Below are 16019 nucleotides of genomic sequence, written 5' to 3'. Positions count from 1 at the left end.
GTTGCAAAACTTTTAAAAAAGTTTGTGGGAATTTAGAGTAATTGAGAGGTAAATAAATTTAAATATATAATAAAGTTGATTTTATTTTTTTTAATGTACCTAAATAATGTAAATGTCCTTTATAGTGACGACGTTTTTAAAAAGTTAGGTTATATTATGGCAGTTAATCGTCAAGTATTATTCATACTAATTTTGTACTATTTATTTTGGCGAAAATAAAAAATAATAATTTCATAAATAATATTATATATAAAGTCATAGAACCAACGATACACAAAGATAAAAAATATATATATAAAAAGTAGGAATAATACTCAAAAATTGCTCAACAAGTATCGTAATCAACGCAATTATTCATCATCTTCAAAGAGTATTATAAACTTCTACAGTGTTCTACGAAGTTCTTCCAGCTGAAATAAAAAATTAATTGGAATAGGTTTGCGGGAATACCGAGGAAAATGTACTGAATGATGAAATTTCATCTTTTTTCAACTAAAATTCTACGTAATTGTTTCATTGGAGATTATGATATTAATTTAAAAGTATCGAAGTAGGTTCTACATCAAAAAATTACTACTTTCCATTTACTTCTAGTAAATGGAAAGTTCTATTTATTTTTTGTTAGTTTCATTTTTCCTGTTATCTTTCGATGTTTTTCTCTTTCCACTTTGTTTCCATTACCCTATAGCACGAAAAACTTTTAATTTTTATCAAATTCTCACTACGAACACGAATCTGTAATGTATTACCATAGGCAAGTGATAAATTAGTAATACAATTTCAGTATTTTCTTTTTTTTTACGATTCTTTCTCTTTATTCAATTTATAGTCATCATGATGTTTCCGTTCGTTCACCATGTTTCTTTTCTGCTCTTCTTATATTATTTTTCTTTCCTATCCTTTTTCTATGTTCCAATCTTTCTCTATGTTCCATTATTTTCCGTTCTGTCGTCCCTATTCCTTCTCTATGTTTCATTATTATTCGTTTCTTATGTGTCTGTCTTACCTATTCATTCTATTATCTATTCTCTATTTCTATTTCAGTTCTATCTCCGTGTTTCTTCCCTATTCTTTCACCTTGTATGTTTTACACTCTTTCATCTATCATTTCTTCAGGATTACTTCCAATTCTTCCTCCACGTTTCTTTCATTACTACTATTTCCTCACTTCTTATTCCCTCATTTAGTTATTTATTTCACTTCATATTTGTTCCGTTTTATCCAGCATTCTCCGTTTCTTTATGTGCCTCTCTCTTTCTCTTATTTTTATTCACCTCGCCTTCATCGTCTTTGTTTCCTAATGTTCCTCTACGTTTCTTTATTTTTTGCCCTTTGTTTGTGTTTCTTTCCCTTTCTTTATTTTTAATTTCCCAATCCTTCATTTCTGTTTTTTTGCGTTTTTGCTCTTCCTTCATGTTACTTTTCTTCTCTTTCTTTTTTCCCATTTCTCCGTCAAGTTTCTTTCCTATTCTTTATACACGTTTCATTTATTCCTTCTTCATTTTCCATTCCTCAGTCGTATTTCTTTCCTATTTCTTCTACAAGTTTCTTTCCTATTCTTTTCCTAATTTTCTTATTTCTTTTTTGCTCTTTCTTCGTGTTTCTTTCATATTATTCATACACGTTTCATTCTTTCCAATCTTTACTTCCCATTCCTCTATCATATTCCTTTCCATACCTTCACCTACGTTTCTTTCTTTTCAACTCTTTCTTCGTGTTTCGTTTCCATTTATTCTTATGCTTTTTCCCCATCCCTCTACATGTTTCCTTTCTTATTATTTACGCATGTTTCTTTCCTGCTCTGTCTCAATTTTCTGTCTTCCTTGTTCTTATCCTATCTTTTCTTCGTGTTTCCATCCTCTTCCTCCTACTCGTTTTATACGATTTTTAATCGATATCTTTCATTTTGAGTTGTTTATTTTTTTTTCCAATTCTCTTCATCTTTTTTTTCCATTTAGCTTTCCTATTTCTTATTTATTTCTTTCTTGTCCGTTCCTCATGTTTCTTCCTTTTCTCTTCGTTATTTCAAAATGTATTTTTCCTTCAAATTTCTCTCCTAATCTCTCCATATTTCATTATTAGTCTTTCCCTATGATTCAGTCTTTCCTTTCTATTACCATTTATTGATTTTTCTTAGATTTCTTTCTTCATGTTTCTCTTTAAGTTTCTCATTTTTCCTGTCCCCTCTCTTCGTTCTTTTCTATGTTTTATGCCTTTTCTTTCCCATTGTTTTTTTCATTTTCTGTCTTTGTCTCTTTTACGTGTATATTTTTGTTTCCCACCCTTTCTCTCTGTTATTTTCTTCGCGTTTCTATATCTTTTCATGTTTAATTATTATCCTTTCGTCATGTTTCTTTTCTATTCTCTCCTATTTCTCCATGATTCTTCTATTTTTTTCTTAATTTTTCGTTTTTTATTGCTTTTTCTTTGAGTTACTTTCTCCTGGGAAAATGAAAAAAAAAAAACAAAAACTAACCTCTGCCTCGGAATCAACGGAATCGCCTTCGTCATCAGATCCATGTACCGATGCTGCCGGCGTCGTAACTTTACTAGAACTAGGGGATGGAGGTTCGGAAATGGGTCTCGGATATCTAAAAGCGAGTCCCACTTCCATTTCTTCCTTATAATCCGGAAATACTTTGTGCAACGCTTTCATTCTGGCTTGACGGTAGTACTGCGAAATAAAAACAAATATGCAAAAAATATAGTACCGCAATCACGGCAATTCAATATTTACCACCCCCAAATTCCTCCAATCTAAAAGATCGCTAAGTCTTTCGGTACGATTCCTCTGAATAATCCTTTGTCTTCTACTAAGCCTCGCGAAATCGTACATGTATTGAGCTAATTGCTGTACCGAATCCTCTAGACCGATGTACCTACGATCCACTATATAAATACCATAAGACATGGGATCCGTGATGTGTTCCTGCATGAAACACCCGAAACCTACCGAAGAAATAACGATAAATACAACGAACACACCAACTATGTGCGAAAATACCTGATAAATTAGTAGTAATACTCGGAATACCCATAACGGTACATTCGGCGGGAGTATACCCCCACGGTTCGTAGTAACTAGGAAATACTCCCAAATGACAACCCCTAACGAATTCTTCGTAATCTAAACCGAACAGGGGATTAGTCGAACTGAGGAATTCGGGATGGAACACAATCTGAAATTTTTAAATTAAAAAGAAAATAACTCGAAAATGGAAGGGAGTTTTGGTTTCGACTCACTTTGACTCTATCGTGTGTCGTATTGAACAGACTGCATCGTCTGACGGCGTTTAATACGGGATCGTTCCAATCGTCGTTGATATTGTGAGTGGTTACGGGCGGCAAACCGTCTCTTTGTAATGAGTAAATACATCTCTTGAGTCGCACCAGTTCTTCTTTCTCTAACAAATCGTTTCCGTCCGGTAAACGACCACTACATGGAAAAAAAATAGAAATTCCAATACCAATTCGTTAACTTAACGTAATTTTGAACCACCCTGTATATAACATTCATTAAAAAGTGATATTTTGATGTCACCTTTCATTAAGTTGTTGAATTTTGTAATAAACAATTAATTCTGGATCACCTCGTATGTAGGAGTCATTAGTACGTCACAGTTTATGTCTTAAACGTCATAGTTTTATGCCACAATAAATAACGTTGCCCAATTTTGTAATAAATACTTTTATTTTTGACGTACCAGCTTGCGACATTAATAGTCGCGATCACCTTGTACGTAGTACTCATTAATACGTCACATTTTTATATCTAAAACGTCACATTAAATAACGTAGCCAATTTTTGACATAAGAACATTTATTTTTGAACATAAAGTTTAAAATGATAATTCTGGACCACCTTGTATGCATCATTCAAGGAGGTTATATTGGAACTGCGTTGCAAAATTTTGAAAGAAATAATTTTCTTTTTGTATATAGCAGAGAAACTAATGTTCGCTGACGTTCGGAAACTAAATTGGTCATTGACATATGACGTCATGGTATGAGGTCACATTAAAACAGCTTTGATTTATTAACAAAAGTACTTTTATTGTTGGACGTATATATTATTTGAAAAATTTAAAGTACATAATTTTGTACCAGCTTGTATGTATTACTCGATAAAATGTCATAAGGACTTTATGAAAATTATGAAACATGTTAACCGCTTACGTTCGATAGAGTTCGGAAACTGAACAAAATGATCATGTCATTGACATATGACAGGATCCTTATTTTCTTAGTGCGCAATCAGCTGCTGGTTTGTTTGGTTTTATTTAAATTTTTTAAACTCTAAAAGTTTAATTTTAATGTAATTAAATTAATTCCTCATAATTGCCGAGGAATTTTTGTGAATTTTGTTAATATATTGTATAAGTTGAATTTTAAATGTGAAACTTTTATGGAAAACAAAATACAGCGACAACCTATAGACGCTATATTCGATCAGCGTTGCAGGACTTTGAAAAAAGTATGTAGATCGTATAAAAAATTTAATATAAAACATGATACGGATGATGGGAAACAAAAAAATTAGTGAAAAAATAGATAAAAAATTTTTATATTAATGTATGAAATATTTAATTTTTCTAAAAGAAAACTAGTTTCAACGAAATATTTTTTATATATTTGTTATTAGTACGGATGAGAAGATTGAAAATTTAAGACTCACCTTAAACAAGTCTCGTACATTCTTTTTCCGATTTTATTCTGAATATCGTGAATGGTATCCCTCAATGATTTAGTAACAGCATGACCTCTCAAAGATTCTACGTTAAAATTGTGAGTTTTCGCAGGAAATATCATAAAAGCCACCACCGTAATATCCGGATGAGTATTCTACAAAACATAATACGCTGATGAGACTCAAAAAGACAAAAAACCGGTAAAAACTTTAATTTAATGAAGATAAATGAATAAAATTGATTTCTAGTCACCTTGAGATAATGGTTGAGCCTAGCTAGGGCCTCGATGAATATATCAGCTCCCTTATTACCGAATTCGTAACGTCCAGCGATGAAAAAATAAAGAGTTTTATCTAAATTAAAGTCGTAATGTCCGTAAAAATGCCCCCTGACAAATTCGTGAATTTTTTCTTTGGAAAGAGCGTGTAAATTTTGGAATTCGTGAAGCGCGGAAAATTTCTTGACGTTTAAACCGTTAGGCGTTATAACGTCAGGTTTCTTCTTCAATAAATGCTCAGCTTCATAACCTAAATGTAAAAAAAGTCACTAGCGGTTTATAAATTAGTGTATACGAGGGGATGTTACCGGTTATTTCTGAAACGGTGGTAAAACTGTGAGCCAAATGAGAAGCGGCTCGTTCTATACAATACCGATGATAAATCTGCCTCTTTCCCGCTTCTTCATCGACGCTGAACTTGAAACAAATATACATATCGATAGTTAATTGTTTTTATTCGATGGATAATGATCAGCAACTTACTTTGCTGAGATTATTGTAGAAATCTGTGTTACCGGCACACAAATATCTTCCTAAAAGCGTTGCGTGAGTCGTGAAAACCGAGGCGACGTTGACATGTCTAATTCGAATCATTATTAACCCGATTCCGGCTTGCCATTCGTGGAAATGAGCTACGATACGTGGTGGAGTACCTTCACCGTATTCTTCCGAAGTAATCCTGAACTAAAATTGGATTTTATTTATTAGTACACACTGTATATTCGTTATCTTCAAATTAAACTTACAGCCGCTAGAAATTCTACTACCATACAACCTAAAATAATGGCATCGTTGGCTTCAATATCCAAATGGGGTACTCCGATATTGGTTTTTTCCCACAATTCTTGTTTATATTCGTCTAATTTCCATGCGGCGGATCCAATATCGAATAAAATGATTTGAGGATTACCATCCACTAACCATCTACCGGTAATGACTCTGAAACCTTTGTTTCTTACCATTTCAACGGCTTTGTTTAATGCTTCGCTACCGAGAGGACCTTCTTCAACTTCCGTACGAGCACTGTGCTCCTTGTACGGACCCATGAGACAGTATTGGTCCCCCATTTCTTCCACGGAGACGTAAGCTTTCGATCTAATTACCGTGTAAATTCCTCCAACTAAAAATATTTGTCTATTTTTAAAATAATAGCTGAAAAACGTAGTTATGCCCAAAATCATTTATTAAAAAAAAATAAAAACTGAAAATATTCCCCTTTTGAATTAAATTCAAATAAAAATAAAAGACTTGAGTGTTCGAGACTTTAGTATTAATGCAAACGACGTAGCTAGCGACATCTATCAAATTTTTTTGGAACTTTCTTATAAATAGAAAAAATAAAATTTACTGTTTTTGATAAAAACAAAAATATTTTTATGGGAAACTTTATTTCTAAAGATGTTTTAAGGTTAGTAGAGGTTAGGTTGCCCGGTAACGTGGTTGCCACAGACAAAATGTGAAAGCCGTTATGTCATTTGTTGAAAACGATTCAAGCATAAGCAGTGTTTACCTTTAATTTGTGCCATTTGTGCATTTTTGTTGTAAACTTTTGTTTTTTTATGAGTTTTCGATAAATATTTCATGTAGAAAGTAGTTTTGCGAAGTAAATTTAGGTTAGTAAATATTTTTGTGTCATACGTGAATTTCAAAATATTTATCAAAAGCGTAATTATATAAGTAAAGACCAAGTTCCATAAAAAAAAGAAGAATAACCTATCTAGTTGGGTTATAATAATATTAAAGATTAAATTTTTTATTCAATATAAGGTCAAGGATTTAATTACAAAATTCACTGTTTTATTTTCATTTTGGATGCTGGTATAGTACATAGTATAAATGAATGTATATAGTGTGTTATACGATGAACTAGGTAAATATCAGAATCATTTAATCTAAATTGAATGTTATTAATATAAAAAAACAAAAAAAAAATATAGTAAGACGAAGAAATGAACATAAAAAATGGTATAAAGTTAGATATAATGAAGGATAGACATAAACGAGTTACTTAGAGATAGATATAACAATAATAATAGAAGAAAGTTTACCTTTGTTGGCTGCTTCCCATGCAATTTCGAAACACCAACGATTTTCTTGTTCTGCAATCATCCCTCTGTCCAAACATCCTAGTAGATTAGTTGTTGATTCTACTCGGTAGAATCTCCTCGATGCCCTTTCTCTAGACATTTTAACTATAAATAAATCCAAATTATCGGAAATATGAACGCGTTACCTAACGTTAATGGATTTCGATTCAATTATATTTAGTTATTTTTAATATCTATTAAGTCACAACTGATAAGAAAAGTTAAACTGCCCAAAGATAAATATGCCGATTTACGTAATTCATACTCTTCTACATGGTTTACTATGGTATATTATCATCACGTATTAATGCCATTAAAGTGTAAATTTGTTTTTATATTGTTATTAAAAGGTATAAAGAAAATTATAATAAAAACATAACATTTGTTATCTAGTAAACTAGATGATAAAAGTAATAAAAAAAATAGCGAATCTTGACCCTCACCTGACGTTTTCTTTCAACTTTTTTCAAAAATAAAGCAAGTTCAATTAAACTACAAACCTATCGCAGGAGAAAATTCAAACACGTTTTAAATAAAGAGGCAATTATGCGGTACTAAAACTTCTAAACAAGATAAACACATCACACATGTAGATAAAACCATTTAACTCCTTTATTGAAGGTCACCTCGAAAGCACGCACTCTGTTGAAAAAAAAATGTGATGTTTGAGAAGAAGGATCATCAATATGATATTTAAATGATTATTTGATTGTATTAGAATTTTATTACTATATAATTGTAATAATTATTGAAATTTTTATCCTAAAATTCAAAAAATTTTGTTTTTTCGTAGATTAATAGGCAACATTATATACACGTCAGTTTGAAAATTGTCTATCCATAAACCGCTACTATCTATGTATTTAACATTTCATGTCAACGTATGTCAAATGTCAAACATAACCTTATAAACAAAATTACAAACAATTCCTCGATTCTGTATGAATTCGTGTTGTAATTATGTAGTAATTAATTAAAAATAGAAAATTTGTTTTAACAATGTCCTCCCCTGTGGTTTCTCCCACACCCCCACAGAAAAAACACAAGAAACATAAAAGTGAGAAAAGAGAAAAAGATGATAAACCCGGTCTAAAGTTGATATTAAAAGTAGGTTCACAAACGACCCCCGAACACAATCCTGATTTTGGTACTGGTCTACCTTTAGTAGGGGAACGAATGGAAGAACAGATGCAAATCGATCCCAATGATCCGTATTTCGCACTCTCCAGATCACACCACAAAAAATCCAAGAAGAAGAAAAAGAAAAAGGATAAAAATAAGGATAGGGAAAAAAGACACAAGCATCATCATAAAGATAAGAAGAGAAAAAGGGAAGAAAACGAGGAAAACGGTATGTTTTGTTTAATATTCTGTGACAGCTTACTTTTTCTGAAAAATTTCTCTCGATAAATCTTCAATAGTTTCCATGTATGTAGAATTAGAAGAGCTAGGGCGTAAAGGTCGTACATCTACCTCACTAATACGTTAATCTAATGTGTTTAAAGAGCAACCTCACAAAGCTCATTGATCTTTTTAATAAATTTACTTTTTAACAGTTTAAAACTATTCAATTCTTGTGCTATGTTCATATCAGAAATATAATATTCATTCTTTTTTTTTTCTGTGGATGTAGAAGATTTAATGGTATACCCACAAATAGGAAGTCCTGGCAGAGAACAAAGAACATGTGTTATTAAAAAACTACAAGAAAGGACACCTCTTTCTAAAGGATTGGATCATTTATTGACACAATTAGAAAAAAAAGATCCGCAAAATTTCTTTGCTTGGCCTGTCACAGAAAACATTGCTCCAGGATATACTTCTATTATAACAAATCCAATGGATTTTAGTACCATGAGGCAGAAAATCGAGGAAAATCAATACTCTTATTTGGATGTAAGTTAAAATATCTATATTATTAATTTGAAAAAAATTGAGAATCCTTATTATGCTGATTTTTGTTGAATAGTAATAATTTTCCTCAGCAATTCATTGAAGATTTCAAATTGATGTGCACTAATGCAATGAAGTATAATCACGTGGACACAGTGTATTATAAAGCCAGTAAAAAGTTGCTGCAAGCTGGATTGAAGATGATGGTACCAGAAAAACTCGGTTGGATGTTGAATTTAGTACCGGAAATAACCAGTGAAGATGTTGGCTTTGAAATAACAGCAGAATTAAGAGCAGTTAAACATCAAGAAGATCATGAAGATAGCGATCACGCACATGAAACAAAAAAAAAGATGCCTGCTACTAAATTTGAACCTATACCTGAAGATTTAACACCAGAAGAGATATTAACTAAGTCTCAAATAGCTGCAAGAACTGCTAGAGCAAAACTATGTGAGTTTTTATTTATATCTGGGCATTTACACTTATATTTTCATGTGGTATTTAATTATGTTTAAGTGATGAAGCGTAATAGTACAAATATGGGATTTTTGAAGCAAAAGAAAGATGGAACAACTCACTTGAATATTTTAGTGGGTGGTGATGGGGTAATTCCAGGTACTAAGAAAAGACCTATTCTTTTGGGACAGTTGTGTGGGAAACTTTCTGAAGGTACAAGTCAATTGCAAGGGTTTAGGGAAGATAGAAGAAACATTGCTAAACCTATTAAACCTTTATATTATGGAGCCTTTGGATCCTATGCTCCAAGTTATGATTCTGCATTTGCTAACCTTAGGTAACTTTTTATTACAGAAATTGTACCGAATAATGTTGTTATTAAATTTTTTTTTAAATATTATTTTTTACAGTAAGGAAGAAAGTGATTTGGTTTATCACACTTATGGTTCAGATACAGCTGTTCAGTATGCAGAAAGTGTCCAAGATTTTGTAAAAGATTCTGATTATGCAACACATTTAGTGGATTCTTTGCTTGATCTTCTTACAGGCGGCGATCATTCCAAAACGAAGAAGATACTCGAAGATAATAAAACTCTTAGAGAAGAAGAACAAGCGGTTAAAACTATGCTGGAGGTTAAACCGATTGACGCAGTTAAAGTTAACGTCGACGATTTGAAGAGTTTACAGAGTAAGAATATATTCTTATTTAATTTCTAATGCTATGATTTTGATTTTGTTTCAAGATTTGGGTATCGATGTCAAGTTTTTGGATAACATGGACGACGAAATTCGATTAGCAGAAGAACGCCACGAGATGCAACAACGATTGGATGGCATGTATCATTTATTGGAGAAACTCCAAAATTCTCAATATCAACGTCTCTCGGCTCCTCCACCTTCCAATCTCAACAATTGTCCGCCTCCGACTGAAGATGAAACGCAAGTAGCTGAAACTATTACTGATAATCTAGCTGAAATAGCCAAGAGAGTGAATCCTGGTGATGTGGCGCCCATCGCTGGTATTAGAAAGGCATTAGGTAAATGTAATTTTTGTTTAGATTTATTTCTGATTTTCTGTTTGTTAAAAAAATATCTTATTAGCTACTCTTACTATTTTACTGCTTCTCCAGAGTCTATTACTCCCAAAAAGTTCCTTCCTTACCATAGTTCTTTCACTACCCCTAGTTTTTCTTATTTCACTAATATTATGAAGTTGTTTCAATGTCATACATTCTGTTTTATTTGTAAAAAATTAATATCATTAGTTTTTCTATGATAATTGAACTATTTTCTCGCTTTTCAACAAGTTATCACTCGAACAAGTTCTTTAGAAACCCCTCACCAGTTCGAAATAAAATGTATGAAACAATTATGATAAATTAAATGAGTAGTTCAAATGTACCAATGAAAAAATTCATCCTTCACTGTTAATTCAAGATTTTTTTAAAAATAAATTTTTGTGAGTTTTGAATATGATTTATTTTATGAAGTTGGGTAGTTTAAATGGCATACATTTTGTTTTATTTGTCGAAAATTAATTTCATTAGTTTATATATGATAATTGAACTATTTTCCCGCTTTTCTATAATTTATCACTTCAAAAAGTTCCTTAGAAACCCCTAATCGGTTCTAAATAAAATGTTTGAAACAATTGTGAAAATTATGTGAGTAGTTCAAATGTACCAAGGAAAAAAATTGATCTTTCACTGCTAATTAAGAATATTTTTGATAATAAATTTTCTAAATGATACTAATAGTTGAAAGCTGGGTAGTATAAACAAAAAGACATTTTGTTTTTTTTTTTAAATTAATTTTATTAGTCATTCCACAATACAGAAGATCCGAAACTGCAAATTTGACAGATTTTTTGTGTCAGTTTGTTGCCACTTTTATTAATTATTTATTATGCGATTGTTAGGAATAACAAATGTAGATTCTGAGTAGAGAAAGAAGCAATTCCAATTCACCTAGTTTCCCCATTGCAATCATATATAAAAAGGCAATAAGAGGAGTACAAAGCCAGCATATGTATCTTTGCAGATGTAGTGTTTTCCCATCCAATAATCCTATTTCCTGTATCGATATCTTCAAAATTCTTTGTATTTCAACTATTTTGTCCTTATCTTTTATTGTTAACATCCATATTTCTTACATCAATATTTGAAGGAATCAATGTTCTCAGATATTGTGGGATTTTGATGTGGAAATTGTATTTGATGAAGTATTTTGATTCCAGGTGTACCCATGCCCGATGTTCATAGCACAGAGGTTGTTAACATTGATCTTGAATCGGAATTGAGACAATTCTTAGAGAGCGAACCGAATTTGACGCAAAGTCCATTAAGAGATGATAAGACGATTGAGGAAATTCTGATGGAATGATTTAGGTTAAGGTGTAATGTTTTTAATAAATAATAAAACTATTCATTAATGTGTATAATATTTTTTTTACTTTTTATATACAGGATGAATATAATTCGAGTATTTTTAGGAGTGTAAATATTTGTTTTAGTATTAATGTGGTATCTTCACAGTCCTGTTAATTCGGGATCGGACAGGAAATGTTCTTTTCGCAATTCGGACAACTTCCTACTACTTCTGAGAAGAATCTTCTTGCATTTACCGACATTAACCACTGCAAAATGGAAATAATATATTAGAATGGACAATTTGCTGGAAATAATCACGAAAAATCATTCATGTTATAACTGAAACTAAAGTGTAGTAGTTCTGATGTACCAACTTTCAAATTTTATGAAAATATGGAATTAATGTCATAAAGGAGTCTCACATTACTGATCTACAAATCTAAAAACAGTATAAAAGAAGAAAATGAAGTGCAAGATATATAAAATTAATGAAATTGACATAATTTTGTTTAGAGTTGGAAAAAAGTTCCAAAACAACAACTTTTAAGACTTACAAATGATTTAAGAGTTAAGAGTGGAAATAAGTCAATTAAGGATAAGAAACGATCCTTATACTTCAAGAAATATAAAAATATGCAAAATTCTTGGTTCAAACAGGCGATTGAGGTACTGAAATGTCGGTGAAACTATGAGCAAAGAAAGAGGCTTCAACAATGCACCAATGAGTTTCTTCATTATTATATCGAGTTATAACACAATTTACTTATAATTCGTGAGATTTTTGCTACTAAAAGTCTATTTTATTCAACAATTTAGCATTAAGCAACTTATAGCTTTTCCAATAATTAAAATCTATGCTATAAAAATTTCTGGAAACTACAAGGTTAATTCAAATTGTTAACGACGTTTTTGCTTTGTTTCTAATAAAATATGTGTCGTATTTTCAAAAACATATTAGCAAATTTTTTTTTATAAATTTATATATTTTTTTTTTTGAGAAACATAATAGTACCTCATATAAGCAAGCAATGTGATAACAGTTACTGCAGTATTCGTTTTTACAGACTATTTCGGGTAAATTATCAGCCAATCGATATGAGAAGCAAATGCTGCATTCTCCTACATCAACTAGAAGCCCATCTGCTCTGGGTTGATCAAATTGTTTCGCTGGAAACTTTTCTAAACCTGAAATAACAATTATACTGAAAAAACTTACATTTTTTTCATCAATCTAATGTGTTCAATACTTCAATGGGAAATCAGAAGTGATTTTATTTGTGAAGCCGAAATTCTCTTTTTTATATACCTCTTCAAGTGTATTGAATTAGAGTTCTGGTTCAAAGTTTGTCCTTGTTTTTCCCACAAATCTCCTATTGGGACTTTCCAATCCTCTTTTATCTACCCATTTTATAAATGTGTCTACAAAAATTGTAAATTTACCAAAAAATTGTGTGTTTAATACAAAATTCAAACACAGTTTCCATTGATTTTGACCTGCACATTTATTGTTCCAAAATGTGATTAAAAGGGAGATAATTTTTTTCACCATGTGATTTTTGACCACTCAAACTTTTAAGGTTTATTATCCATTTCCTAAATGGTTTTCCGTTCAAAGTTGTTCTTGAGTTACTAGACAGAAATTTTTCCAAAAATAAATACCACTATTGTCTTTATTCATTTATCCTGTCCCACTTATTTTATCTCGTCATTCTTGATAATTCTACTCTCATTGCATTTATTCCTACCTCAACGTGTTCTCTAAATTCTCAATTTTCTGCTCCAGTACCTTATGGTTCCATTTTGTCAATTTATTTGGTGTTTTAGCTAATGCTGCATTTATTATCCTATCTTTCATCAGTATACATCGCCCAATCCACAATTTTATGTTATAAAGTGAAAAATTGGGTTAACGTACCTATTAATTTGAGTATTTCTGAAAAAATGTAATTGGTAGGATCCCAATTTTCTAAATTATTGTTCATCGTCGATCTATATGCTTCTACTATCCTTTCAGGACCTAGAAATACAATATTAGGTAGAGCACAGAGACAAAACGGATCCACGGTTATTATAATTGAAACAGTCTCATCTGAAATAAAAAATAATATTTTCAAAATTAATATAGTCGCTGAAACAGACACAATTCTACACTAGAGTTGTACCTGCATGTGTTTTTCCTCTAATCCCTTACCTAACCAAATTCTCCTATAGTTGTACCTTCTATTTTGTGGTATAGGATCTAAAATGTGGCAACTTTTGTCAAAATCTTCCATAAGGTTGAAATATAATTGCAAAGTTTCGACGATTTGTGCAAATTGATTATACACCATTTTCAAATTTGATGATTTTTGGAATTTATCTCGACCACAAGGTAAATCATATTCAATTATTTCGAAAATATTCTTTTTATCATTATAATTAACGCGTATTTCGATTTTATGTTCTCTATTCGATTCATCCACCATAGTTGCAGTAATTTTACTTAAATCGTACGCTAGATAACAGTCTTTCAAATTGAGGTAATAGTTTGAAAATTCTGAATATTCGTATAAAATTTGTTTGTAAATATCACAATTGTTTAATGGTACTTTTGAAAGTACTTTAGTAGAAATATGCTTTTCAATAAAATCTAGAAACGTTACTATATCTGAAGCTGTTTCTTGTATATTGTTTATAACTTGTTGATCTACAAAATCGAGATTTTTTAGCAAAAGAAATTTATTTTGGAAAGTTTGTTTGACAATAATTTCGAAATCTTCATTCTAAAACCAATTTATACTGATTTACAACTTCTTAAATTGTTTACTAACTTACGTTAATTTCAATCAATCCTTTATACATTATTGAATCCTCGTATTCAGTTTTAGACATTAAAGGATATTTGAAAAGTAATTTTAAATCTATTTCGTCTGTAGTATCCATTCTTTGTATTAATATGATTTGGATTATATGAATACGATTACAAACTGCTAAAAAAAAAGAGTAAAAATAAGGTTATGTTCGTTAAAATGTCAAAACATAATTAGCCATTTTTTCGAAATGTACATTAGTACTTTGGTCAGTCGTAATGACGTCATGAAAAATACGTAGTAACCATTTTTATAATTATTTTATCGGGTAATAATTATAACTTTTTGCTTTTTTATACGCATATTAATTATAAGCGTCAGATTTTTTATACGCCATTATCATTGGATTAGTCTATTTTATTAAAACATCAAATTATGATGTCATTAACACTAGATTGTAATGTATAATACATCAATAAAAAATTACACGTGAAATAATTACTTTATTTATAATTATATAATAAAGACAGTATGCTTTTTATAAACTATAATTATATATATTAAACAATTAAGTCATGAAAGAAAAAAGAGAAGAGGAAGAAGAAATGTTTAACCGCCAATACCCGAGTCGCAAACTTGTGAGAGTACAAGTGACGTCACAAGTAAGGGTCTCAGGGACATGGCGAATTAACCTCCAAATTCTTATTTTTTTCTAACAATTTTTTTAAAAGAAAGTAAATATACAAAATATTGACTTGACTTTCCAATTTTTTTCAAAATAGATGATTTGAAAAATCAGAATAGAAAAAACAAGAATTTTGATGGTTTTTTTTGTATATCTACCTATTTATTAAGATTATCACATACACTACCGGTCAAAAGTTTTTGATCTAATATTAAAAAAAATCGGTACAGAAAAATTAGTTGCTGGGTTGCCCCAAGTCTATAAGTGAAAATAGAAGTGTAATTGTTAACTTTGAAAATAAATTAATAGATATTAAATAGTTTGTTTAAAGATAATTTTTGAAGGTCAAATACTTTTGAGTGATAGTGTATATAAGTCGAAAATAGGGATAAACTTCGGAACGAAATCTTTTTTTTATTAATTTTTAGATTTTTTCTTCGAAAATTGAATCCCTATTTGACTGGACTATGATAAATAAAAAATCAAACTATTTACAATATTTAAACATAAATTTCTATAAATAACTAATGAATTTTTTTACATATTCATAACGTAGTATAATTGACCGAAACTAATTTTCCCGCCTAATCGCTTTATGAAGTGTAACGTGTTAGATGGTTGCCTATATTCCAGACAATGTATAATAAAAGAATATTCAAATAAATTTATTTATATACTATACACATAAAAATGATTCCAAAATATATTTTAAAAAGCTCTAAATCGTTTCGTTATAATATGTATTAGTTATTTCGTGGTAAATACAACAATA

General features: G+C 30.5%; 3 protein-coding genes across 8 annotated transcripts; 1 reads left to right on the top strand and 2 right to left on the bottom strand.

The window, feature by feature from the left end:
* Positions 1–65: 65 nt before the first annotated feature.
* LOC130901970 (glycogen [starch] synthase) lies at positions 66–7782 on the bottom strand. Of its 2 annotated transcripts, none has more exons than XM_057813695.1 (12): positions 7496–7782; positions 7014–7157; positions 5712–6085; positions 5449–5649; positions 5274–5382; positions 4941–5215; positions 4676–4842; positions 3244–3436; positions 3005–3179; positions 2738–2949; positions 2477–2674; positions 66–410 (listed from the first exon to the last, which is right to left on the bottom strand). In XM_057813695.1, exons 2-12 carry the CDS (start codon positions 7150–7152, stop codon positions 384–386), a joined length of 2070 nt encoding a protein of 689 aa, XP_057669678.1. In that variant the 5' UTR covers positions 7153–7157; positions 7496–7782; the 3' UTR covers positions 66–383. The 2 variants fall into 2 exon arrangements, with proteins under 2 accessions (XP_057669678.1, XP_057669679.1); XM_057813696.1 differs by having other exon boundaries at positions 7553–7782.
* LOC130901971 (bromodomain-containing protein 7) lies at positions 6758–11844 on the top strand. Of its 2 annotated transcripts, XM_057813698.1 has the most exons (8): positions 6758–6835; positions 8161–8403; positions 8686–8948; positions 9038–9398; positions 9465–9741; positions 9815–10092; positions 10148–10441; positions 11641–11844. In XM_057813698.1, the coding sequence occupies exons 1-8, from the start codon at positions 6802–6804 to the stop codon at positions 11784–11786; spliced, it is 1896 nt and encodes a 631-aa protein (XP_057669681.1). In that variant the 5' UTR covers positions 6758–6801; the 3' UTR covers positions 11787–11844. The 2 variants fall into 2 exon arrangements, with proteins under 2 accessions (XP_057669681.1, XP_057669680.1); XM_057813697.1 differs by lacking the exon at positions 6758–6835 and having other exon boundaries at positions 7911–8403.
* Positions 11828–14827, bottom strand: LOC130901975 (E3 ubiquitin-protein ligase FANCL). Of its 4 annotated transcripts, none has more exons than XR_009060344.1 (5): positions 14588–14827; positions 13965–14535; positions 13689–13862; positions 12990–13192; positions 11828–12039 (listed from the first exon to the last, which is right to left on the bottom strand). XR_009060344.1 is itself a non-coding variant. In XM_057813706.1 (5 exons), exons 1-5 carry the CDS (start codon positions 14693–14695, stop codon positions 11944–11946), a joined length of 1050 nt encoding a protein of 349 aa, XP_057669689.1. In that variant the 5' UTR covers positions 14696–14827; the 3' UTR covers positions 11828–11943. The 4 variants fall into 4 exon arrangements, 3 of the variants coding, with proteins under 3 accessions (XP_057669689.1, XP_057669688.1, XP_057669690.1); XM_057813706.1 differs by lacking the exon at positions 12990–13192 and adding an exon at positions 12786–12958 and having other exon boundaries at positions 13689–13790; XM_057813705.1 differs by lacking the exon at positions 12990–13192 and adding an exon at positions 12786–12958 and having other exon boundaries at positions 14588–14820.
* Between the last annotated feature and the right edge of the window lie 1192 nt (positions 14828–16019).

The sequence above is a fragment of the Diorhabda carinulata genome, chromosome X (assembly GCF_026250575.1).
Source record: "Diorhabda carinulata isolate Delta chromosome X, icDioCari1.1, whole genome shotgun sequence".
In the NCBI taxonomy this organism is placed as follows: Eukaryota; Metazoa; Arthropoda; class Insecta; order Coleoptera; family Chrysomelidae; genus Diorhabda; species Diorhabda carinulata.
Note: the sequence above shows the minus strand (reverse complement) of the source record. Positions and strands in the feature narration are given on the sequence as shown.